Source organism: Rattus norvegicus, chromosome 4, assembly GCF_021556685.1.
Source record: "Rattus norvegicus strain SHRSP/BbbUtx chromosome 4, alternate assembly SHRSP_T2T, whole genome shotgun sequence".
NCBI classification, from domain to species: domain Eukaryota; kingdom Metazoa; phylum Chordata; class Mammalia; order Rodentia; family Muridae; genus Rattus; species Rattus norvegicus.
Window position 1 is genome coordinate 177944860 of NC_141537.1, and position 25586 is coordinate 177970445.

At 47.0% G+C, this 25586-nt stretch overlaps 1 protein-coding gene across 4 annotated transcripts in view; it reads right to left on the bottom strand.

Moving 5' to 3' along the window:
* St8sia1 (ST8 alpha-N-acetyl-neuraminide alpha-2,8-sialyltransferase 1) overlaps positions 1–25586 on the bottom strand; it is a 137622-nt gene that overhangs the window by 69650 nt on the left and 42386 nt on the right. For all 4 annotated transcript variants that reach the window (XR_015685312.1, XM_087656089.1, XM_087656088.1 and 1 more), the window contains 1 exon segment: positions 16842–16986. Coding sequence is in view for 3 of the 4 variants with exons in the window: in XM_087656088.1 (XP_087512214.1) it covers positions 16842–16986 (145 nt within the window). In the remaining variant the exon portion in view is untranslated.

Below are 25586 nucleotides of genomic sequence, written 5' to 3' on the forward strand. Positions count from 1 at the left end.
TCTTACTGAACTGGCTCCAGCTAGCCACTTTCCATAGCTTCTGTTAAAACTGCTTGCTTCAAACTGAAATCCTCCTGCAGCTGCCCGGATGTAGCTTCTGCCTTTAAAGATCCTGCTTCCTGGGCATTTGGGGCCACATCTAGGTCCCCAAAAACTTGGGTATGGTCCTAGTCGGCTGGAATAAGGGCTTTCAACTGTCTGCAAACTGTCTGAGCAGTCATCTCTGGTGTGCTACTCATAATAACACCTTGCCCTCCCTCTCCTGTGTGTGTGTGTGTGTGTGTGTGTGTGTGTGTGTGTGTGTTGTGTGTGTGTGCGCGTTTGGGGTTATTTCCAGAAAGGCTGCAGTTGGAAGGAAGACCCACCTGAACTTGCACATTTCTATCATCTGTGGTCTCTAGCTGGCTATTCCTAAGACTAGTTGCCTCACACCCCTGCCACAGTGGTTTCCCTCCATGATAACGACTCTCTCAAACTACAAACCCAGGTAACACTACCTTTTACATTGTTTCATATCAAGTATTTGGTCATAGGAATAGAAAAAATAGATAGTACTCAGCCCTAGAACATTCCCTGACCCATCTCACCACCCAGGACCAACATCCGTATCCTGTCCACACCTGTGCAAACACAAGGCCCTGAGTTCAAACTGTGACCACCCATTGAAGCTAAACATGACTGGATGCGTCTGTACATACATGGGAGTCACAGACAGCTGCATCTTGAAAGCTTGCTGGCCAGGCTGGCCATGCTAGAAAAGTGACCAGCCCCGAGTTCAGTAAGAGACCATGTCTCAAGGCAAATAAGCAGAAAGCGATAGAAGAAAACACTGAGCATTCTGTTCTAGTCTCCACACGGGCATGCACGGGTTCAGTTACCTCCCATGCACACACCAAGGTGTCCAGCGCCCACACGATTGTATCTGAGGCTGACTCCACTCACAAGAACATTCGCACAAACACATGTATATACGGACATACACAAAACCTCGGCAGATGCTTCAAACGGTTCTTCAACAGTAGCAGCAGCCAGATCAAGTCCATCTGGAGGAATGATGTGGCTTGTATGTGGTTCTCTAGAGCTTGAGCAAGACTACAGTAGACTCAGCTACTCAAAGGATGGTGGTCATGGGCAGGGCAAACCAAAATTACAGGAAAAAATGTGAGAACACACGTGTTTCAGGGTAGAGAACACACATTTTTGGGGAACTTCTTGCCTATGGATGAGAAACTTCCCTACTTCTGGGGCTCAACTGAAATGAGGCTCTTTAGAAGATAGTTTAACAAGGGCACACACCCAGGATTCTACAGAACAAACCCAGAATTCTACATGACAAAGAAAAAGTCCAAAGATTTTTTCTTTGGATATTTTATGTATTTACAGTTCAAATGTTATCCCTTTTTCTCCCTCTCCCATCCACCCCCTGCTTTTATGTAGGGGAAATGAGCCTTCATAGGACCAAGGGCTTCTCCCCCTCATTGATTCCTGACAAGGCCACCCTCTGCTACATATGTGGCAGGAGCCATGGGTCCCTCCATGTGTGTTCTTTGGTTGGTGGTTTAGTCTCTGGGAGCTCTGGGGGGGGGGGGGGGGGGGCGGGTCTGGTTGGTTGATAATGTTCTTGTACTCACCTATCACTCCCTGCAATTCCCTAGCCCTGTGCTGCTGACGTCTCTTATGCTTTCTAAACCAAGATAGACTCATTTTTCCAATACTTTGCATTCTGCCTTGGTGGCTTATGTATGATGAGTCTCTTTCTGTTTCAGAATGCCAGCGTGTTATTAAACTGCAGTGCTGATTCACAACTTAATCAATTCCTTAGTGTTGGGCGCTCTCTGTCATTTTCCGCATACCTCTGAACGATGGTGGTGCACATACCTGTCTATCATTTGAGCCCTTTGGTGGTTCAGGCAGAAGGATCATAAGTTCCATTGACAACAAAAAAAATGTTGAATTGAGATTGTTTATAACTGTGGCAGCGACTCAGGGGTTGGTTATCAGCCAAGTCTATTCCCTCTTTGATATGGATAATAAAGATCAGATAATTCTACAGAAACTCCAGACTGCCTTTGAAGAGATAACTTTATCAACCCAGTCCACACCGTACCACTCCTGCTGCCCCATGGCCTTGAGCACTGACCCAATCATTTCCTGAGGAGACACCCCGAGGTGTGGTCAGGTCGTGAGTGCTCAAGCAGGGTCTACTCAAGAGAAGGCTGTGCATTGCTTCCTCAGGATTTCCTGGGTCATATTAATAAAGTGTTCGTTTATTAATGCATGGATAATTCAACAATCGACTCCAGGTCTCATTACACTAGAATTCAAGAGACTCCGTTACACCGTGATTGATTTACAGGACATTAATCGGTGGGGGAAGGCAGGGTCGTCTAAACAGCGAATGACGAAGATTTGGACCGCAAAAGGGATGAGTTGAACCCTGACTCGGGGTCCACGGCCTTCTAGAAGGTAATCCTAGTCAGGAGGTTAACATTCAACCTCCAGCACAGAAGCAAAACAAAGCAAAGAGTAGCCGGGTGTGGCTCTGTAACCAGTCGTACTACAGGGGGATGCAGAGATGAGCGCTTGACAGCCTAGCCAAAACAAGCTTAGGGGACAGGGAGCTATTCCAGGTCAAGGAGATAAGGCGGAGAGAGACATAACAGACACCTTATTGTGAGCTCTTCACTTGTACACAAGTAGATGCACACCAGACAGACAGACAGACAGACACACACACACACACACACACACACACACACACACACACACAAAACCAAATTATAGAAATACTCACTGTGCAGGGTATTTTTTCTAACACACTACATTTGTGTGTGTATGTGGATTTTCATTTGTTCCCTAAATATTTTACCTAGAAATGTTACATGTTTAGGTGACCGGATCCATTTACTTAAATAAATTTATCTTCCATTTCTAATTTAAGATTAAAAACAGATTTAAAATGTAAAGTGTTCCCCTAAAATGGAGTGCTTACTTATTCTTCTCCTCGTCCCTGATTTGTCAGGTCAACCTACAAAGTGGTGATTTCATCACGGTACCTTTATATGTGTGTCATCACGCTATGCTCATGCCAACACGGTTCATTAAGAACTCTCAGAGTTGAACTCCCAGAACTCGGGAGGCTGATTTGAGAGAATCATTGATGATCAGGCCATCCTGGGCTACATAGTAAATTTCAGGCTAGCCTTGGCTACAGTTTGAGACCCTGTCTCAACAAACCAAGAAGAGAAGGAAGAGACCAGAGGTAAGGGGACAGGGATCAGTCAGTCTCTGTAGATTGTAAGCAGCCATCAGTTTGCTCTAGTTATACAACTGCTAGGTATGAAAGGAAGCAAAACTGGAAAGGCACCAGAAGGCCTATTTTTCCATGTGTTGGCCCTATTTACTTGCATGTGCCTTTTCTTACACCATCTCTCTGGCATTGACGTTCCCTGAGGGAGGGCAGTTTCTCTCTATGACAGTGAGGGAGAGTGTGTTAACTGTGAATCTGGGTGTGAGGGAGGGTGTGGTCTGGGTGGGTCTGGTTGTGAGGGAGGGTGTGGTCTGGGTGGGTCTGGTTGTGAGGGAGGGTGTGGTCTGGGTGTGAGGGAGGGTGTGGTCTGGGTGGGTCTGGTTGTGAGGGAGGGTATGGTCTGGGTGGGTCTGGTTGTGAGGGAGGGTCTGGTCTGGGTGTGAGGGAGGGTGTGGTCTGGGTGGGTCTGGTTGTGAGGGAGGATGTGGTCTGGATGTGTCTGGGTGTGAGGGAGGTTGTGGTCTGGGTGGGTCTGGTTGTGAGGGAGGGTGTGGTCTGGGTGGGTCTGGTTGTGAGGGAGGGTGTGGTCTGGGTGGGTCTGAGTGAGAAGGAATGTGGTCTGGGTGTGATGGAGGTTGGTTTCTTTGGATTTGGATTTCTCATGGATGGCTAAATTTCCCCTTTTTTTGCCAACCAGAACTTCAGGAAGGTGAAACCCCTTGGTTGGTTGTCCCCCAGTGGCCTAGAAGGGTCCTTTGGCTCATATATCCTTTAACCAACTCTATGGGAAAAAGTATGCACAGACAGCCTAATTTTTGAAGCTGTCTTTTCTGAATACACCAAACTTGATAGGAAAACCTCAGAAGCCCTATCAAGTTTGGGGCTGGCCAATCTGTCTCTCAGCGCTTTTCAGGAGTAACTTCATCGGAGAAGACTTTGCAGAGAGGTGGAATGATACCATGTGCAAGTCCTCCGTGTATTGTTCACGTGAGCCAAACACTCAACAACGGTCTTGTAGAGGTGCAGTTCATAAAAACGGCCCACGTCATGTAACCAGCCATGGCTGTGTACATGAAGACCAAGAGCAGTGCAGTGGACAACTCACAGGGTCCCTGGGGGCTCACTAAGCACTTGTGTCTTAACCTCAGCTTCCCTCAGCTGTGAAAAGAGAAAATACCTCCACTGCCTATTAAATTAATTAAATAAGGGGCTGGGAAATGGCCCAGGGGTTAAGAGAGCTCGTTTTTGTTCCAGAGGACCCAAGTTTGGTTCCCAGGACTCAGGTTGGACAGCTTACCTGAGTAATTATTACCTTATTACAACTGCTAATAATTCCAGGGTCTGACGCCCTCTGACCCTTGACCCCTAAAAGTACCTACACACAATTGGTGTGCACACACATGTGCACACACACGCACAGGTACACATATTAATAAATAAGTAAACAAACGAATGGACTATTAGTAATTAAATACAATGGCAACGAAACATGCCAAGGTTGGCACTTAGGAGGCACAGTCCTTGCTACTACCAAGGTCTTGACCATGAAAATGCCAGTCACCCACCCTGCTCTGAGAACATCTCTGCTTCTGGTCACTTTTCTTTAAGCCTCCCACACTTGCCTTCCCTACACACTAATCCCGTGGACACCCCCAACTCCTCACTAGTTTCCTGTCAACCATCTGGCAAAGTAGAAAGGCAAGAGTCCTGTAGGTTCCAAAACACAATTTTTATTCCCTTTGAGTATGTTCTTTTCAAACACATGGCCACCATGATCTACAGCATTAGGCCCACCCCCCCCTTTTTTTGTTAGTGAAGTACTGTCTGCCTTCCTCCCCAAGGTTTTCTGACTCCCATTCATGCATCCTATGTCTTATAAATCTTGCTTGCTCAGTGTTTATCTTCTGAAGCCATAACCCTTCGTCTTCTAAGTCTTTCCCCGCTTCTATTAGTTCTTCAAACAAAAGGTCGGCCATAAAGCTACCAGATACATCTGAAGCTAATGGCTGGGATTTACTTAATTTCTCGACCCATTCCTGGCTGGCCTTTGAACATGGCTAAGCACCCTGGCACTTCCCTCTCAGGACCGTTTCCGTAAAATGTGATTACAGTCTAAAAAAGGAACTTTTGGAAATTACTTAAGTTTATGACGTTTTACTAATCCCAGGAAAGTCACCAAACTTTCAAGTCAAAGGCGTATTGTTCTGTTCCTGCTGCTAAAACCTCTTCAGTGGTAGAAGCTCCCAGGGGTTGAAAAATATGATTGTCTCTGGCAAGGGGTTGCTGGGAGGCTGTATCGACTGGCCCGTTTCCTAAACATATTGGCTCCAGAGTGCTTCAAGACGAAAAGATATTTTCCTCCGCCAGCTGAGCCAAGATAACTGGAAAACACGCAGGCTATATGTTAATCTAAAAACATGAGCCCCATGCATGTGTTCTGTGGGGAAACTGATCCAGAAAGATCAGATGTCGGGGAACTGAATTAAGGCAGAGCACCACATCGTACTTAGCATTGGTGCTGAAACCAACAACAGGGAGACTGAGAGGCCAGGTTCTTAGGGCTCTGCCCTAGACTCTTTTTATCATGTTTGTCTGGTTAGAAGGTAGACAGAGCCGGGCCATGCCGATGTCTCCATATAAATCTTCTGGCAAAACAGCAATTTCTCCCTACCCTGTCCCACAGATTGGGTATTTCACAACACCCAATGAGACACCGCAATGATATATTACCTGTCAGGAGTGACATGGAGTCATGTGTTAAATCAAGGCTTGGGTGGAAAACTTCCCCACCGGCTCTGTGTTTTAGCTCTCGTTCTCCTGGGAGCTTTGTTTGGAAAGGTGGTGGGGCCTTTAGTGGGAAGGAGACTAGAAGGACTGTGCCTCTGAACATGGCGGGCCTCCCTTATAGCTGACCTTTGTCTGTTTCCCTAGTCCAAAACCATGTGAACCAATGGCTGGCACTTCTGCCACATTAGCCACAGCCCCCACGGCTTCCTGTGCCTTCCCTGGTGATGAAGTGCACCCTCAAACTGCAATCCAAAATATACCCTTCTTCCTTACACTGCTTGTTATAGGGATTTGAGCATAGGGACAGAAAAATGCACACAGTAACAGAAGGAGCACATTGTAGCAGCCATCTGAAAATAACTGTATTGACTTCCCATGGATTCGGGCTGGGACTGCCCAAACACACTTCTTCCCCTGTACAGCTGTCACCTCCACTCCAATAATGAACGGCACTAAGCAGAGGAGCGGCATCGCAGCTCAGAAGAGGCCTTGGCACGCCAGTCGAATAGGACATGCAGAACATTTGGGGGTGGGAGCTCAGGCACAAATATGAACAGATAACGAGCTGGCAAAACAGAAAATTGAACACACAAGGAACATTATAAGATACTGAGTTCACTTGGATGTGTCTGGCATGAAAGAAAAACTCTCGAATGGATGTTAACGTGTCTGTGAGAAAAAAAGAAAACCCGGGAATCAACTCGTTCACTTATTTATCCACTTGTTATTCCTGCTAAAACGTATGAAGTCTCTTTTACATTCTAAGCGCAATGCTATGCGCAGAGATACCTACCCTAATTGAGTGTCTTCTCTAAGAGCTTTCCAGAGAAGTGGAGAAAGGGCCTTGTGCACTGAAACACAGATCCCAAACATGAAATTCAAACAAAATCTAAGGGATAATCAGAACTTAATGAAGAGGAGGCCAGGAGCTTCAAGGAAAGGGGACTGTGTGTCTGGATCTCTGTTAAATCAGGGAGCACGCGTGGGATTTATGAGGACCAGTAAGATTAAGTATGAGGACAGGAGCAGCCATGTGGAAGTTGATCCCAGAGGCCCAGATGACGCCAGGTCAAATGGGGGTGGACAGCAGTTAAGGAGTTTGCCTTTGTCTCAACATGAATGAGTCCATAGTCCAGTGCTGAGGGGAAAGCATGAGCAGGCAGAGTCTTATCTTGCTCTTTAAGAACGGTGACTTGGGCAGTGGCTTGGAAAATGGATGGTAGAGGAGGTCAGTGTGATGCAAGGAGCTCATTAGGAGCTGTCTGGAGGATGCTGGGCAGCGATTCCATTACACCTGAGGAGATGCTAGCCTAACGTCGATGATGGGGAAATTTCTAAATGGATATAAGAAAGAACATCAAGTTTTCCTTCAGCTCCATTGTGGATTCAATGACCCCTCCAAAAGGCAGGTAGAAATTTAATCATGTTATAATACTTTTAAGAGATGACTAAGCCATGATGGGTAATTAATGCTGTTATGGAAAGAGTGGGTTAGCCACTGCAGGAAAACTCTTACCGAATTCAACTACAATTACCTCAACATCAACACCTTTTCCCACCTTAATAAAGAACAGAAAGCTTGAAAACCCCGAGTTTAGATCCAAGAGGAATCAAAATCTTATACTTAAAAAACTATTCATTTTCAATTTACAAAACGTTATCTTGCTCCCAAAAGCACTCCCCATCCTAACCTTTTCCACCACATAGCCACACCCACTTTCTAACAAGCTGCCAAGATGATTCCTTAATTAACACTGTGCCCAATCCTCTCCTTCCCTTAGATTTTTGACTCCTCTGTTGTAGTTGGGCTCCATAGAGCTAGACATAATATAGAATAAAACCTAAAGATCTTGTCTGGGAAAAACTCGACAGCCTCGTGGGATCCATTCTCACTCTCCACAGACAGGCTGAATTTCTGTCTGTGGAGCCCAGGATGAGAACCGGGTGCTAGCTATCTCAGAAGTGATTCCGGACGACTAAACCTCGAGAACTGTGGACCATGCTTGTCCCTTCAGACAACAGTCTGGGAACAGGGCTTAGGTCCCAAGTTCACAACTGCTTGTAACTCCAGTTCCAAGGGGCCAGATGCCCTCTCCTGGCCTTCACAGGACCAGGCCCACAAGTGGTGCGTGGCATCCACGTTAGCAAAAAGCACCCATATAAAGACATGCCCATGAAAGCTAAACACAAAGATGGCAGCTACTCCACAGTCCTCTCATGATGCAGCTGTCTTCTCAGTAGCTCTTTGGAGAAAGACGGACAACAATCCACTGCAAAACCGCCAGCTCAGTTTACTGAATCAACGCTTTATAACAACAGAGATGTATGTGCTTCTGAATCTATAACTTTCATCAGCAGTCTGCATTCCCCAGAGCCCTACACCCAACAGAATCCTACACTGTCTTGGGAAATTGACTTCGGCCCTTGGTTAGTGAGGAGCTTTTGCACATCACTCTCTGGTGTCACCAAAGTTCCAAGGAAAGGCTCAAGTCCACAAATGCTTTGACAGAGGAGAACAAATAGGAGCTGAGGATGTGGCTTAGTCAGTGGAGAGCCTTGCCTAGTATGCATGATGATGTCCAGGGTTTATTCCCCAGTACTGGGTAAACTGGGCATGGCAGTCTCTTCCTACAACCCCAGTGTCTGGTAGATAGAGGCAGGAGGATCCGGCGTTCAGAGCCATCTTTAGCTACTGAGTGTGCTGGAGGACAGACAGCCCAGCCCACCTGAGACCCTGACTAAGAACAAGATGAAACAAACAAAAAACCAACAGTGATAATCATAGCATGTGTGTTAAACATGTTTTAAGATTGCTTCTGAAAATACCACAAAATTTAAAGATCAGAAGTCATTCATTCTACCTTATAAATTATAAAATCAGAGTGGACATAGTGAGTAAAACTTACATAGAATCACAAATGTCACCAGGAAAAGGCCAAGGGTAGACATGGGTCTCTATTATCCATCATTTGACCAAACCAGAAAGGTAAGTTCCTGAATCTCTCACTGATAATGGAGGAAGTGATTCTAGATTCCTACAAGAAAGCAACATGCAGAGGTGTTGGAGTCTCTCTGGGGATCTGGATTTCTCTTGTATAAGTATCGAAACAATGTAATTGCTTGTTTCTCTTCCAAGTGGTTTACTGGGGCACACAAAGCCAAACAGATACCGTATGGTGAAGGAGCGGGCAGTCTCCAACTGCACACTCTTGTTTTTCTCCTGAATGATCACAAATGGAAAGCCACCAGCTGTCCAAGGTAGGGAGAGGGAAAGTCTTTAGACAGTTTCAAAGTAACAAATGACAGGGAATAATTCACCTACTAGAGATCCATCCTGTCTCTAACAGAAATAAACAAATGATACAATGTTTTAAGGTTTCGTGTGTATGAATATGTTCAGCTTTGTGTGTGTGTGTGTGTGTGCATGCATATACATGTATGTGTGCAGTTTCATGTGTGTGTGCAGCTTCATGTGTGCATATGTGTGTGCATGTGTGTGTGCAGTTTCTTGTGTGTGTGTATGTGTCCGTGTGTGCACACGAGTGCACAAGCACGTGCACACACACCTATAGAAATCAGAGGTAGACATCCTAAGCCTTTTTAAATCACTCTCCCTTTTTTTTAAAGGTTCCTCACTGGACCTGAAGCTTGCCAATTAGGCTAGCCTGACTGTGCCAACACCAGTGAAGGTTTCTCATGTTTCCTCCCTGTGCTGGGATTATAGACGCACACTGCCACACCCAACCCTTACATGGTTCTAGGGATTGAACTCAGGGATTGATGCTTATATGGCAAACACTTTAATACATTAGCCATCTTCCTAGGCACATATAAAATCTTTGGAATTCATGAAACCTTTGAAATCTTCCTGGCTCAGTTTCCCATCCCGGCTTCGTGCCCAGCAGTTCTGGACACCAGAGCTGGTGTCTAACACCTTTCAGTCTTAGTTTCACCCATGAAATGAAAGATGACAATGTACAGAAGAGTTTAAAGGTCAGACCAAGATGACGTGACAAAAGCCAGGCACATAGTATGGGTCGGCAAATGCAGTGTGTTGTCCTGGAATTCAAGCCCTGGACTACTAAGCCTCTCTTGCAGCTAGACCTGTGCATGTGACTCAGTCCTGACCAATGACACAAAAGCATTAGTGTGTCAGGACTAATCTTGGGTCTCCCTCTTCCTGGTGGGATTCTGGAACTAAGGTATTTCCCTTGCTATCAGCTAGTGTTGTTCAGCAAAAGAATATCTGACAGTACACAGTAGCCAAGACCCACTCCTGGATGACCCCCTCTCTACTTTCCTATTACTCGAGATAAGCAAGCTCCCATTCGGTTACAAAGCTAGCCTGACAGTATAATGAAACACACATCTGCCAATGCTCTGCGCCCTGCAGACTCAGTCCCCTTAATTTCTTTACAGTTGAAAGGGTGCATATTTGGGAAAGCGACTACAGTGATACAACTATTTATAGCAGGATACAGATTTCACTAGGAGGAAAAAGAAATTTCTGTGAGACACAGGACTATCCAGGAGCTGAGAACACATCATTCAGCGCAGGTCTATGAGGAGGGATAACGTGCACTGTCATTTCAGCAAGGCCAGTTTCAAAAACTATTTTGGATTTACCCAGAGGCCAAGGGCACAGCCTAGCCAGGCTAAGGGGAGCAAGTGGGAACCTGTGATTAAACCAAGGAGATGGAGACCAGTGTTAGCGTGGTGTGTGGAGTGTTTATTCCCTGTACATGGCTTTGGGGACTATTGTGAAGAAACTGGTTTAGTATGTGACCCACACCATGTGACTATTCATCATGAGGAGAAAGTGAGAAGCTAACCATATTTTTATTGTACCAAGAGGGGCATTTTTCAGATCCTATCAGCACAGATGTGGTATCTATAATCCCTGTGCCTTTCTTGCTCAATTCTAAAGAAGTGTATGCTTCTCCCAAGCAAAGTATTTTAATCCAAAATAAATTTTATACAGTAATTGTTGCATGTGCTGGACTATGAAGGCTTAGCAGGGACAGTCCTAAGTTGGGGTTGTGGCTCAAGCACTACCACACTATGCCCTGGGTTCAGTCCCCCAGAACCATACAACAAGGGAGAAAGGGATAGAAGATCCTTAACTAATAAGGAAAATGCTAATCCAATGCACGGACTGTCTCTCTGGTGTGTGGGTCGAGGGGTGATGCATGTACAGGTACATGAGTATACACATACATGGAAGCCAAAGGGAACCTTAGGTGTCACCCTCCTTGTTTGAGGCAGTATCTCACACTAGAACCCAGCTAGATTGGTGGGCCACTGTGCCCCACTGACCCATCTGTCTGTGTACCCCACCTCCTGCACTAGAATTGTGTCTGCCACTATGTGGGCACTGAGGATTTGAACTCAGGTCCTCATGCTTGCACAGTAACCACTTTGCTAAGCTGTCACCAAATCATCATACTTATTCTCTGTATACACACACACACACACACACACACACACACACACACACACACACACACACCCTGCAAAAATTAAAGCGAGCCCTTCCATGGTCAGGAGTCTGTGGTCAACCTGAATTGAGATGATAGCCAGGAAGGAAGGCAGGAAGTGTACCTTCAGTAATGGCTTCCACTTCCTTCTATGCCTGTTCCACCTGAAGCCCCAACCTATGAATGACACCACCTATATTCAGGATGGATCGTCCCCCTTAGATTTTCCCATATGCCAATCATCTCTGGTCGTGCTCCCAAAGACACACCCAGAAGTGTGGTTTTCTCATCTGGGTGTTTCTTAACCCAAACTGGCTAGTTTAACTATCCAAGTATTTCAGATGACAGAAATCTCTTAGCCTAGGCTCCCCATGAAGCCTTATCCAAGAATCCTTATTAAAAGTTCCATCAAAAAATAATTAAATTATTAAAATAAAGTCAGGTGTCCACGCCTAATCATGTTCAACAGTTATTTCAACAACATACATTCGCAGAGCCCTTTGATATAAGTACATGAGCCCTTGATCCCTTCCCGTTGAGTCTGGGTGGAACCTAGACATGGCGTCCTGGCAAACAAGTAGGTGGGAATGGGTTCAGTATGATGTGGGAAGCATCACACTGCCACCAAGACGGAGGCTTTTCCCTCCAGGGCTCGCACCAAAGTCCTGGGATCAGGAGAGAACTTTTGGGGAACAGTAATATGTGCAAATGCAATTGTGCAGGTAACTATCACACGTCAGAACTCAAAACTGTTGATGATGAAGCTGTGGGGAGTTGTGAAAGGTCCGTGGGGAGTTGGCAGACTGGGAAAGCAAAGCTTTGGTGTGACATCTCCAAGTTACGGCACCCTTCAGATCCTCATCTAAGGACATGGCCCCAAAGAGGAACCAAAACGCTCTTACGATAAACACCTTTCTCTCCTCTTGTAACTTGGCAGCAGCAGTGAGGATGAGTGGTAGAGGAATAATAACAATGAGAATACTGGCTAACATCTGTGGGGTGTGTAGGGGGTGCGCTCAGTAAAAACACACAGGCTGGGCTAGGGAATGAGTGACCAGGGACTTGTTTTACTGAAACTCAGTCGATGAGTTGTGATCTGGATTAACCAGCTGATCAGACTGGATAGGGGTTAGTCAGGCATCCCTTGATGAGGGTCTTCACAGAGATTAGATCACGAGGGCCATGCCTTATGAGTGCTTCAACCCATTGAGAGACTCGGTTTCTTGGGATAGATTATTGGAAGGCTCTAGAATGGTAGAAGGCAGTGCTTGGTTAAAAGTAGGTTGCTAAGGCCTTTGGGGCCCAGACCTTGTCCTGACTACTTCCTGTTGTGACTTCACTTCCTGTCTGCCATGATGGGAGCAGTTCAGCGGCACCCTGCATGTAAGCTCTGAGTCTCGACTAGTCTGACCACAGCCCTTTAAAGGGCTGACCAGTGCACTCAGGGGAAGCCATGCTTGCTCTCCAAACCAAGCAGAGCCTGTTCACCTGCTTTTGAATACGCTACTCTCCTTCTCCTCCGGGGGAGGGGGGGTGGGGAGAACAGAGGGGTTGGCAAACTCATGTTGCTGCTGGTTTTCCAGATCGTTAGCAAAGTAATTAGTCATTTCAGAGTCTCACGGGGAAATCATCATGTAACTTTAAAACCCTACTCAACTGAGCATTTTGCACAATTATGCACACATGGTGATGTAATGGCTTCTGGTCCCCACAGAAAGACACATTTTTCCTTTATTACTCTTGGATGGTGACAGGCACAGAATTCATCCGTTCGCACTTGAAAAGGAAATGCTTCCTTCCCTCCTGTTCCTGTGATGGCAGGCTAGTTTGCGTCTCTTTAATCATCTCTCTGCCTCTGATCTATTTCCTCCCATAAAGCTGAATGCTGTTTGGCATGACTGAAAACCGTCAACTATGAAAGGCCCCGTTGGGCTTGCTTTTAACTTTTCCTCTTACTGTTAAAGACATTTCCCCCCTCAGCCTCGCTTACCTCATCAGTATCTGCTCTTCCTTGCGAACTTTGTCTTAGAGCCAGGTCTTGCTGTGGTTACTCAGCTTGGCCTTGAACTCACGCTGTGCCTGAGTCTGAGTCTCCTCCACACGAAGGACAGCATAGCATGAGTGCCGTCTGCTCAGAGTGGTGACACAGACTGAGATCAAGCATGCCAGGTGTGCTGTGGCCTTCAACGTGACCCAACCTGTGAACATCCTGCCTCAGCCTCCCCTGTACTGGGATCACAGGTGTGTACCAGCGTGCATGGCTAGCACTAATTCCATAGGATCTCGTGCACTGGTTCAAGCTGGCTATCTCCCTCTTGCTACCATCTTGCCGAAGATTGGAAATTAAAGGCTGCCTGCCACCGGCTTCTAGTGTTTTGGATGCAAATTAATCTTCGAATTCCAAGTACTTGAATGAGACCTGAAGAAGAGAAACCCATGTTCTGGCCACTGTTTCTACTGGATGCCGTCACGGCCACAGGAATGGCAACGGTTCTAGAATGTTCTGATCCTAGAAAGCTTAAATCACATTCTGGAACTCAACTGTAGGCGTGGCATCTCGGCCCCTGCTTCCCCCTTCTCGTGTTAGAAGTACCCAACTCCCTTGACAAATTATCTTTCCACCAAAAGCACCCAGAGTGATTTCCATACATTTCCTGTCCTGACTAAGACTCCTGGACTCAGGATCCAGCACATGAGCCAGGCAATCAGAGGTTATGTCGCACACTGATAAATGTGTCTACACTGTCACTCTGTGAAAAGATACGGCCTATATTACAGAGAGAAGAGCTAAATCTCAGAAGAGATGGATAAGTTATCCAATGTGTTTAATTGGTAAGAGACACAGACATATCTCGACCCCACTTCCCTTTGATACGAGGAATCCTCCAGAGCAAAAAGCAACAGAGTGCAAGAAGCACATGAATGTTGGCACAGAATTAACGCTTGACTTACCAGCATGTGCATACAAGAGTGTGTGTGCATGTGTTTATGCAAGTGTGCATATAGTGTGCTGTGCCTGTATGTGGTGCATGTGCACGAGCATGTGAGTGTGCATTCCCACGAGCACACACTTGGAGGCCAGAGGCTCTCCGGTGTCTCCTACCGTCCTCTGCCTGCTTGTCTTGAGCCGAGGTCCCGCCTTGAATAGAAGCTCACTGGTTTAGCTAGGCTGGCCAGTGAGCTCCTGGGACCTACCTGTCCCTGCCACCCCCACGCCCAGCCCCACCTCAGCGCAGGGGTTACAGGTGCAAGCAGCCATGCCCAGTTTATACAGACTCTGGGGATTTGAACTCTGGTCCTCATGCTTTATAGCACAGATGTTCTTGCCACCAAGCCAGCTGCCCAGCCTGCATTTCCTAATTTCTATCTGCTCCATCATGTTTCTATGGGTGTTTGCCAGCATGTGTGTATGTGAGCTGTATGCACGCCTGGTGCCCAAGGAGGTCGGCAAAGGAGTCAGAGCCATTGGAACTAGATCTTGGATGTGGTGAGCCACCTCCTAAGTGTAAACCCAGGTCCTCTCCAAGAGCAGCCATTTTTCTCCATCTCTCCAGCCCCCTCTTTACTGGTGGTTCCCTCCTGCCCTGCAATTTAAACAGCATTCCCTGTAGAACTATGTGTTTATACTGTCACACCCAAGGGTGATCTAGTACGTACAAGACCTTTCCTTCGTGTTGTTGTTTCATTAGTTTTTGGTTAGCATAACCAAGAGTAGGTCGTGCTGTGACATCTCCATTGTAGTTTGTTTGAATCCCCACCCCCGTCTTCCCCATTTCTCCTCCTTCCCTCTCCATCTCCAAATATCACTTCTCTCTGCTTTCATGACACATACACCCTCTCATCCTTTTCTGTTCTTCCCCACATCCTCTCTGTCCTTCCTTCCTCTCATATGCCCATGTACAATATATATATATATATTATATACATATATATATCTCACAGAAAGAGAGAGAGACGGACAGACAGTCACACACAATCACAGGTACACACACATACAATCACAAATCACAGATACACAGACACAAACACAAACATACACAGAGAGAGAGAGAGAGAGACATCCAGAGACATATAAATGCACTCATAGATAGACATACACAGAGAGAGAGAGAGACATCCAGAGACATATAAATGCACTCATAGATACACAAAGAGACACACATACACACACACACACACACACACACACACACACACACACACGTGCATGTGCTACAATTCTGCATGAGGGAAAGGGTGTGATATCCACTTTCTAAGTTCCACTTAACATGATGGTCTCCGGTTCCGTTCATTTTCTCACAGATGACGTGATTTCAGTTTTTCTTTACACGTGGATAACTTTCCTTTTGTGCACATGGACCACGTCCTCTTTATCTGTCCCTCTGCTGACAGACATGGGGGCTGGCTCTATTTTCATAGTTCCTGTCAGCAGTGAAGGAGTACCGTGGCTACGCGGGTACCTCTGTGATGTGCTCGCTTAGAAACCTCCAGGTATGTACCTAGCAATACAGGCTTGCTTTGCAGAGGCTGTGACTCTGGATCTAATGGCACAAATTTATAGGCCCTCATTTTTAGGATTATGCTCATTATATATTCATTACAGGGTACTTGAAGCTTAGTCCTACTGTCTCACCCCGAACTAAGGCTACCCAAAAGACTTGGGAAGACCAAAATTCATTTCTTAGCTTCCCCCTAATGGCTGCTTACCAAAGATCTCCCCACATTCCACCAAGAGGTCTCTAAAATAAAAATTGTTGTTCTTTTTTTCAAACCAGCTAGTAAAAAATCATGCTACTAAGGTGTTCAGGAAACCAAGTAGGAGAACAGGGAGTAAGTGAAGGTCGTCTTAGAGCACTTCAAAAGTGGCCAGACTGAATGCTTTCTCCCGGTACCCAACACTCTTCCACTCCATAGCAAGAATCCAGCCACAGGAGTAGCATTCAAGAGTTCTGAGGAGACATAGGATCCCCACTCCTCAATGACAGGAGCAGTCCTAAGAAAACATTCCAGCACCTCAAATCTTCCCAATCCTCCCACCGCTGACCTCGGAACGCAAGGATGCGAGCGTGGCCTGACCGGCACTCCGTGGAGATCTAAGTGACGGGGGAAACTGTGAACCTATCAGGTCCTCCTTGTTAATATTTTACTTCCTTCCTTGCATCAAAGGCCGGATGGAACATGGAAAGACACAAGGGAAAGTATGCAAGATCAACACGAGCAAAGAGAAGATGAGAGATGAGGTCCCAGTGGGTCAGCAGAGCCCTGCAACCCTGTCCGATCGTGAGAAGTAGAAGGAATTCTATCACAGTGCTGCGGACTCCACTCACCTGGGGGAAGAGGGAGTACGTGGAGTTGTCGATGGTGAGCGAGTATAGAAACTCCCCGTCATACCACAGGCTCTTCCCCATGGGGGAGTTCACCTTCGTCATTGCAAAGAGATGGGCGGGGTTGCAGCAGTCTTCCATTTGTTTCCTAGGAGAGGAAGAGAAAAAGAAGGCAGGTCAAGGAGCAGCTGGGTCGCTCACCTGTCACCCCCACGGGAACGTGCGGCCTCACCCCAGGGCTAGCTCCCTCTGCAGAGTCTCCACAGCACAGTGCGGATCACACTCTGAGTCACTGGCACTCCCAGTCACTGAGCTGCATGACTGTAATAGTTCGCTTAAAATGTTTTTCAGAAAAGCATTCCAGCTCTCAGCTCACATATGCATGACCCTTGGGGATGCCTGGGTTAGTCCAGCCATCCAGGTCCTGTAAAGACTTGGGCTGGCTCTGAAGGGCAACTAGGCATTTACGACAGCAGAAACACACCCGTGGCCCGGCTGTAACTATCAGGTGGTTAAAAACTGTGTGGCGTGATGCTACAGGAGTGTGAAAAGGAGTGATCCAAACTAGTAGCACCCCAAACTAAGGGCACAACTACAGAGAGCTCCTCAGAGCCCCTCTGAGTAGAAGCAGGCATGAAAGGAGTGACGTGGTCTAAGACACTGGTAAGGCAACTGCTGACAGTGGTCCTTTGATCTCGGCCTCAGTAGGAGCTGACGCAGATGGACACTATGGCCTCTGCCTTGGCTGTTCACCCTCTGTGTTTGAAATACTGGCCTCATTCAGGATTACCTACCCCTAATGTTCTACCTTATAGTCTCTTGTTGTCTCCTCAGGTTCTGGCCTTGTTACTGCATTATGGGTAAACCGATCAGTCACCAAGCTTTAATGAGTAAATGAGATGACAAATTGCAGACACAAAGGCACACCTCGATGGCCAATAGGAAGCACCTGTGAGATTCCTTAGGCACACTTCTGGTGTAACAATGAGTTTCCAGAAAGATTAACTAAAATCTCATGAGACTGGCTAGGTGATCCTTCCTGCTTCTGATCTTGCCTGGCTTTCCCTTTGCTAGTTTCAAGGGGAAGAAGACAAGGAAGAGGGCAGGGGACAAAAGTCTTTTTCCTGTCAAAGATTTTAATGTCATATTTTGCAGCCATACCAGCATTCCATTTATCATAGACTGTTCTTCTATTCCTTTCCCATCCACCATCACCACCACCACCACTATCACCACCACCATCATCATCATCATCATCATCATCATCATCATCACCACCATCACCATCACCATCACCATCACCATCACCATCACCATCACCACCACCATCATCATTGTACTGGCTGGTTTTGTGTGTCAACTTGACATGAGCTGGAATTATCACAGAAAAAGGAGCCTCAGTTGTGGAAATGCCTTCATGAGACCCAGCTGTAAGGCATTTTCTCAATTACTGATCAAGGGGGAGGACCTAACCCATTCTGGGTAGTGCCGTCCCTGGGCTGGTGGTCTTGGGTTCTATAAGCAAGCAAGCTGAGCAAGCCAGGGGAAGCAATCCAGTAAGTAATATCCCTCCATGGCCTCTGCATCAGCTCCTGCTTCCTGCCCTGCTTGAGTTCCAGTCCTGACTTCCTTTGGTGATGAACAGCAATGTGGAAGTGTGAGCTGAATAAACCCTTTCCTCCCCAGCTTGCTTCTTGGTCATGATGTTTGTGCAGGAATAGAAACCCTGACTAAGACAAATTGGTACCAGGAGTGGGGTATTTCTATGACAACCTGACCATGTTTTGGGGAGGACTGTGGAAGGACTTTGGAACTTTGGGCTAGAAGAGCCATTGGGTGTTAAGAGCTCTGTGCAATGATCTGTAGGAGCTTGGAAGATAATGTTGAGAACAGTGCAGAAGATGGAGGCCTGGCTTGTGAAATTTCATAGGGAAGATTTAAAGACTCTTTTTAGGGATGTTACTGTTTTGGTTGTGAAGAATCTGTGGTTTTGGTTAGTTAGGGCTGAAGAATCAGCTGTGATCAACAAGATACCAGAACTGGAATTACTGGAACTATTGATGCTGGTCAGCTGGAGCTAAGAAATTAGTGGTGATTAAAAAGAGACCAGCATCACCGAGGTGAAATCTTCTGGGAAGAGCACAAAGCGGCTGTGTTCCAGAGATGCCAAGGTTGTCCCTTGTTCTGTGACTGAACCTGGTAATGTGTAACAGTCACCCAGGTGGTACTGGTTTTGAAGGCATGAAGGAGTTGTGAAAAGCAGCTGAGGGCACTGTGAGAGGCTGTGGAAGGCCTCAGTTGCAGTTGATGGCCCAGGACTGAAGGGGTCATGCAGAGGAGTTGAGGCCTGGCACCATGAAGAGAGCCTGTGAGAGGCTATTGGTAAAGCCTAGCTGTAGCAGAAGACAGCAATGTTTTGGAGATGCCAGTACCATGAGATGACCACCATCTCATGCAGCAGCAGCAGCAGCAGCAGCAGCAGCAGCAGCAGCAGCAGCAGCAGCAGCAGCAGCAGCAGCAACAGCGGAGAGCAGGCAGCTGGAGCCTAGAAGACAACATGTGTGCTACAAAGGGCAAAGCTGGAGAAGTGACCCAAGCCCTTGGAGGAGCCTAGAAGATCATGAGTGGATCCCAGACATTGGACAAGCAAGCAAGCTTAGGCTACAACTACAGATAAACCAAGGAGACCACGGCAAGCTCAGGAGCTCTGTACAGCAAAGGAACAAACAAGAACATCGAAAAGTAACTTACAGAGAGAGAGAGAGAGAGAGAGAGAGAGAGAGACAGAGAGACAGAGAGAGACAGAGAGAGACAGAGAGAGACAGAGAGAGAGAGAGAGAGACAGAGACAGACAGAGACAGAGAGAGACAGAGAGACAGATAGGAGAGACAGAGACAGAGAGAAAGAGAGAGACAGAGAGACAGAGAGACACAGAGAGAAGCAGAGACAGACAGAGAAAGAGAAACAGAGACAGAGAGGCAGAGAGTGCCTAGCACATGTCTGGTAGTTAATATACCTTTTATAAGGAGTTCTTCCAACTCAATCATAAGAAAACCAATAATCCGATAGCCAGGACCCAAACAAATGTTTGTCCCCAAAAGAAGCAAAGATGGGAAACAAGGCCAGGATGGCTCCAGGGTAAATGTGCTTGCTGTGCAGGCCTTGTGACATGAGATTGATACCTGGAACCCAGGTTTTAGGGGGTGGGGGCTGGATATGACAGTATGTATTTGTGACCTTGATCTTCCCACCGTGGGATGGGATGCAAAGACCGGATCAGAGAGAAAATGGCAAGTCAGCTGTCCTGAGGAACCCAGGGCAGCTGCAAAGAGGCTTTGCCTCAAAAGCAAGGCTGAAGGAGAAAACTAACCAAGCCTACTTCAGCCTGCCCTCTGGCCTGCCCAGGTTCACCATGGCTTTCTTTCTCTCCCTCTGCCTCATTTTTGGCTCTACATCTCTCTCACATACACACACACATACATAATTACTCCTTTCAAAATTAAGAACGGCAGGCAACAGTCACCCGGAAATGGGCTTAGCTTCCTTTCCCGGCAGGAAAATGTGCGGTGAAGCCACCGAGAGTCGTACTTCACACCTGTACAGATAGGCATCTCCAAAGAGCAAACGGCAAGAAACATCTGTGTGGAGATAAGAAGGCCACACGCTGCTGATACAAAAGTAGACTGAGGCAGGTTCTGTGGAAGAGAACGCAGAGACTCCAAAAGAAACCAAAAAATGTAATTCTCACGTAACCCAGAGAAACCAAAAAAACGTAATTCTCACGTAACCCAGCTGAACTTATTCTGGGTATGGACCCGAGAGAGAGAAAATCTCCACCTCAGAAAGAAGCCTGTGTTCGCCTCGGCGTGACTCACAACAGCAAATGTATGGCACCCTTCCAGATGCCATTTGCAGATGGATGGACAGGAAACAGAATTTGATTTCACCTTAACTAGGGGACCCTGCCATTTGTCATTTGCACAGACCTCGAGGATATTAGGTTAAGTGAGAGAAGCCAGGCACAGGGGCACAGGGAGTGTATGATGTCGTGTGTATGTGGGCTCAAAAGAAAAATGCAAAAGTGTGAGAGGTGAAACCGTGACTATCGTGAGAGCAGGGCGGGGAGGAAATGGAGAGGAGTGGGGCTGTGTAGCTCAATGGTCAGAAAACCACCAAGGAAGCCATCAACTGTATGAGGTGGTGTTGCTCAAGATCAAGGAGCTCACCAGTTTGGAGGACTACAGATACCAAAGTTGAAATGCCAGACAGATTTGGGCTTTTGTGGCTAGGTATACTCTAGCTGCTCTCATCACAAATAAAAGTAGTTCTCAGATGACAAACTCTTAATCTGCCTCCCAGCAGCCAACAGTGAACATTTTATTCTCTGCATATCCCAGAAGCCTCAAACACCAAATAAGTGTACTTTTAAAGTGGAGGGGGCCAACCAACAAGTGAGTTACTACTTGTGTCTGCAGAGAAATGCAGCCGGAGGCTCAGGGGGCATCTGTGGTTGCTTAGAAAGAGCAGGGCTTTGAGTTATGTCCAGGGTTCTGCGAGAGTTTTCTACCCTAAGCTCCAGCCTGGGACCAACTGGCAGGACGTGTTAGCCAGGGATGCTGCCACAGATTTATGAGGTAAGAGGATGTGATTCTCTTTGCCAGAATGCACGGCACCCATACTAAGACTCAGAACTGTCCAGCCGAATCGTGTATGCCGTCTCTGTCAATCAGAACAATCAGCTTTTGGAATTTTTGGCAAATTCACTTCCCTCCCCTTTACTCATGTTTCCTACTGATAGTGAATGATACCTAGTGTGTGTGTGGTATGTGTGTGTGTGTGTGTGTGTGTGTGTGTGTGTGTGTGTGTTACATAGTAAAAAAAAATCACGTGGTTTAAAAAAAAAGCAGGAGGAAGTATGACTCAGCCACTGACATGCTTGCCGCTAACTCCAGGACCTGGATACATTTGCAAACAATTTATAAAAATCCGGGCCGGCATGGCAGTACACAGTGTAGTCCAGTGCTGGGAGGAAAGAGAAGAGGCCCTCTCTTTCCCTGGGGCCACTGGCTAGCCAGCCTAGCCTACTTAGTGAGTTCTGGGTCAATGAGAGATCGTATGTCTAAGACAGACAGTGCAGGGGAATGACACCTGAGGTAATTTTATAGCCTATTAGTACAGGTATGCACACACATAAATGTGCATCATACAGAAGAAATTCCAGGTTACACAACGTCCCATTCTCAGCGTGCTAATGATTAGAATCCCAGCCTCTGACACGGCTCCCGTCTAAGATGCTGCACTGAGTCCACGAGAGTAAAAACATGCTCACCCCAAGAGGCACTGATGAGGAGGTCACTCAGGTCTCAGGCCTCCTAGTGGGAGATGGGGCAGGGGGTCGCAGGCCATGAGACCGTCCCCTATGGCAGAGCTCTTCAGCGGTGGGTCATGACCCCACATGTGCTCCTGTAACTGAATGTGGGGTCGCAAAAGACATTGACAAGGGTAGAACATGCAGCAGGTGGATTCAAAATCAAACGCCAGGAAGTGTTGCCAGCAGTTGCCACTTGTGCTGTAGGTAACCTGACGATTGTCAACTGGACGGGATCTAGAATCGCCCAAGAGACCAGCCCCCGAGGGACTCTCTAGAGGAGGTCAGCCTCCAGAAATGCTTGTGAGGGATCTGGCTACCCTGATGAGGTTCCTGAGGCAAGCAGATCCAACCATCCAGGGAGCAGCACTGTTCACTCCACATGGGTTTCACAGGCATAAGAAAGCAGTCATGGCTGCCTGCTTCCTGACTGTGGAGCCAATGTGGCCAGTTCCCTCAGCTCCTGTCACCAGGACCTTCCCCACCAGGCGGGCCGTGTGTCCTCCAAGTGTGAGACAAAAGACCTTTCCCCTCGAGTTGCTTTTGTCAGGACCTTTAATCACAGCAACAGGAGAGGTAACAAGACACGCAGTTTCACTGCTTCCCCTGGTTGCGAACACACAACACGCTCGAGTTTACACTTCACATGGCCAGCGACAGTGGACACGGCCTGAGCTGGCTCAGCATGGACAGTTGTGTGTTGTGACCTGCAGTGATTTTACACAGAAGTTATCAGATCTCATAGGAACAACATGGCTGGAGTAATGGTTCTTACTATCTCCCTACCACCCGTACTGAGTCAGAATAGTTTATCTTGGCTCTGTATTAGATTAGCACACTCATCCCATTAGTGCGTAAATTTGCTTTCCTCTTTGATGAGTGGTAAATTATATGCATGTCAAAGAAGTGTCTGAAACAGTTTCTTGATGGTTTGTGATTAGTAACTACGCTGATCGGTTGCTATTAGGAAAGGTTTAGCTTGTGTGCTTCCTTTACGTACCTACATACCCAGGGTCGCATAACCGTTTCTCAGGTAGAGTTAAAGAAAGACTGGTCTACAAGCAGATAATACCTGTTTGTGCCTGTAAACTGGGAGTCGGGAGAGGTCTGAGATTTTGAAAACACTCAAACAACAACGGTGATGAAAAGGACCACTCACTTATGAGTGCCTCAGAAAACCTTTCTGAGACTCTTTCAGGCATCAGACTGAACACTTCGGTCCCTGGACCTGAAAAGGGCTGGCAAAGTGTCAACCCCATGACTGGCACTCGTAAACTCTTCCCAAGGCCTGGCTGGATAGAAACAGGACGAGTGACTGAGGGCTCTGTCTTGCTCTCGGTGTTTGACCAGAATCTACAGCTACACTCGGCTTTAGACTCGGCTTTGGGAAAGTTGAATAACCAAGAAAGTGAACATTTCTATCTATGACACCTCAGGCGTCATCCCTAGACACGTACGCATGTGCCAAGCAACCGCGCAATCACACGCCATCGGTACCTCATCTAAACAGGGCCTGTGCCGCAGCCCAGGCAGAGAGCGTCATGCCTGCCTACTGTCTGAAACCGAAATGCAATCTAGATTTCTGACAAGGAGTCAGGGAGGCAATAGAGTGAAAATCTCCCTAGATGCCGCATATGCTCTCATAGTTCCCAGCTCCCGTCAGCCTAGGGACACACAGTACACAGCTAATAGTGCGGGAAGAAAATGCTACAATCATAAATCTATGATGAAGGCTACCGGTATTGCATACAACAGTGCAAGCACATGAATCTGACAAGAGAACAGAATGTTATGAAAGCCCAGACTTGGAAGATAATATGGGAGGAAAAAATAACAGAGCATCTATTTATCAACAAACAAACACAATTTTTTAAGGATTTATTTTATTTATATGAGTACTCTGTTGCTGTCTTCAGACACAGCAGAGGAGGCCATCAGATCCCATTACAGATGGCCGTGAGCCACCATGTGGTTGCCGGGAATTGAACTCAGGATCTCTGGAAGAGCAGTCAGTGCTCTTAACCGCTGAGCCATCTCTCCAGCCTATAACCACACTTTTAAAAATAGCAATATATAGAAGACAAAAGGGTTGAGACGGTATATGACTGATGTACTGGCATCGGAGACATTTAAACAAATTAACCACCAAGAATGATTTCTGGGGACTAGAGAGATGTCTCGGCAGTTAAGAGCACTTGTCGCTGCTCTTCCAGAGGACCTAGGTTCGATTCCCAGCACCCACACAGCAGCTCACAGCCATCTGTAACAAATTTTAAGGGACCCAATGTCCTCTTCTGACCTCTGTGGCCACCAGGCACGCATGTGGCGCCTAGACATACATGCGAGGAAATCGCAGATAAAATAAAAACAACTTTGTAAGACTTTGAAACATAACAACATCTACTCTCGGTTATTTATTTTAGTCTTGAAGGTAGCTGGCCAAGTGGAGAAAAGGCTTTGAGTGGGAAGGCGTCATACTCTGTCAGGGCAGGCTAAGGGTTAGATGTAAAATTTGTCCCTAAAAGTTCCATGAGGAATAAAGGCTCTAAGAAGAGTATGGGTGAGAAACTGTTTCTGATGCAGTCGTGATGGAAAATCTCTCAGGTTCCCTTTATCCTTGTCCCTTCACACCCTCCCTGCTTTCTGTCTCTCCACAGTACCAAGCTTTGCCTGCGGCTGTTTTCTCTCTTTATGGTCTTGATCACTGCCCGTTTTCCTCTGTTAGTAACTTGTTGCTGGGACCACATGCCCGGCAATCATCAAGTTGAGGGAGGGTTTGTCTAGGCTCACAGCCTAAGGGATACCCCCTGCCCCAGCTGGGAAGGACAGCAGCAGAAAGGGTGACGCATCTCTCATTTCCACAGTGGGAAAATGGCAGGCAGTGGGTCTGGACTATGAAATCTCAAGGTCCGTCTCAGTGAAGTACGTCCCCTGGCAAGTCACCTCCCGAAGTTTCTATAACCTCCCAGGTGTGCAAACAGTTGAAAGGCCAAGTCTTCACTCCTATGAGCCTACAGGGAACATTCTGCATCCCAGCCATGACAGGCTCCAGGTACAAAGCACACGACTCCAGGAAGAGGAGTTCTCTTATTCATAACTGGATCTTCTGCTCCTGAGAAGCTGCCTCAGCCATTGAAGGGGGCGTTAAATATTGATCGGGTGACTTGATAACAAGTGAGAGAGAGGTGGGGGGAAGGATGGAGGGAAGGATGGAGGGAGGGAAGGAGGGAGGGAAGGAGACAGAGGTAGAAAGAGAGAAGAAAGAAGAGAGGAGAGAGAGGAGACAGGAGAGAGGAGAGAGAGAGGGAGAGGGAAGAGAGGAGAGGGGAAAGAGAGGAAACAGGAGAGCGGGGGAAACAGAGAGTCAGAGAGAGACAGAG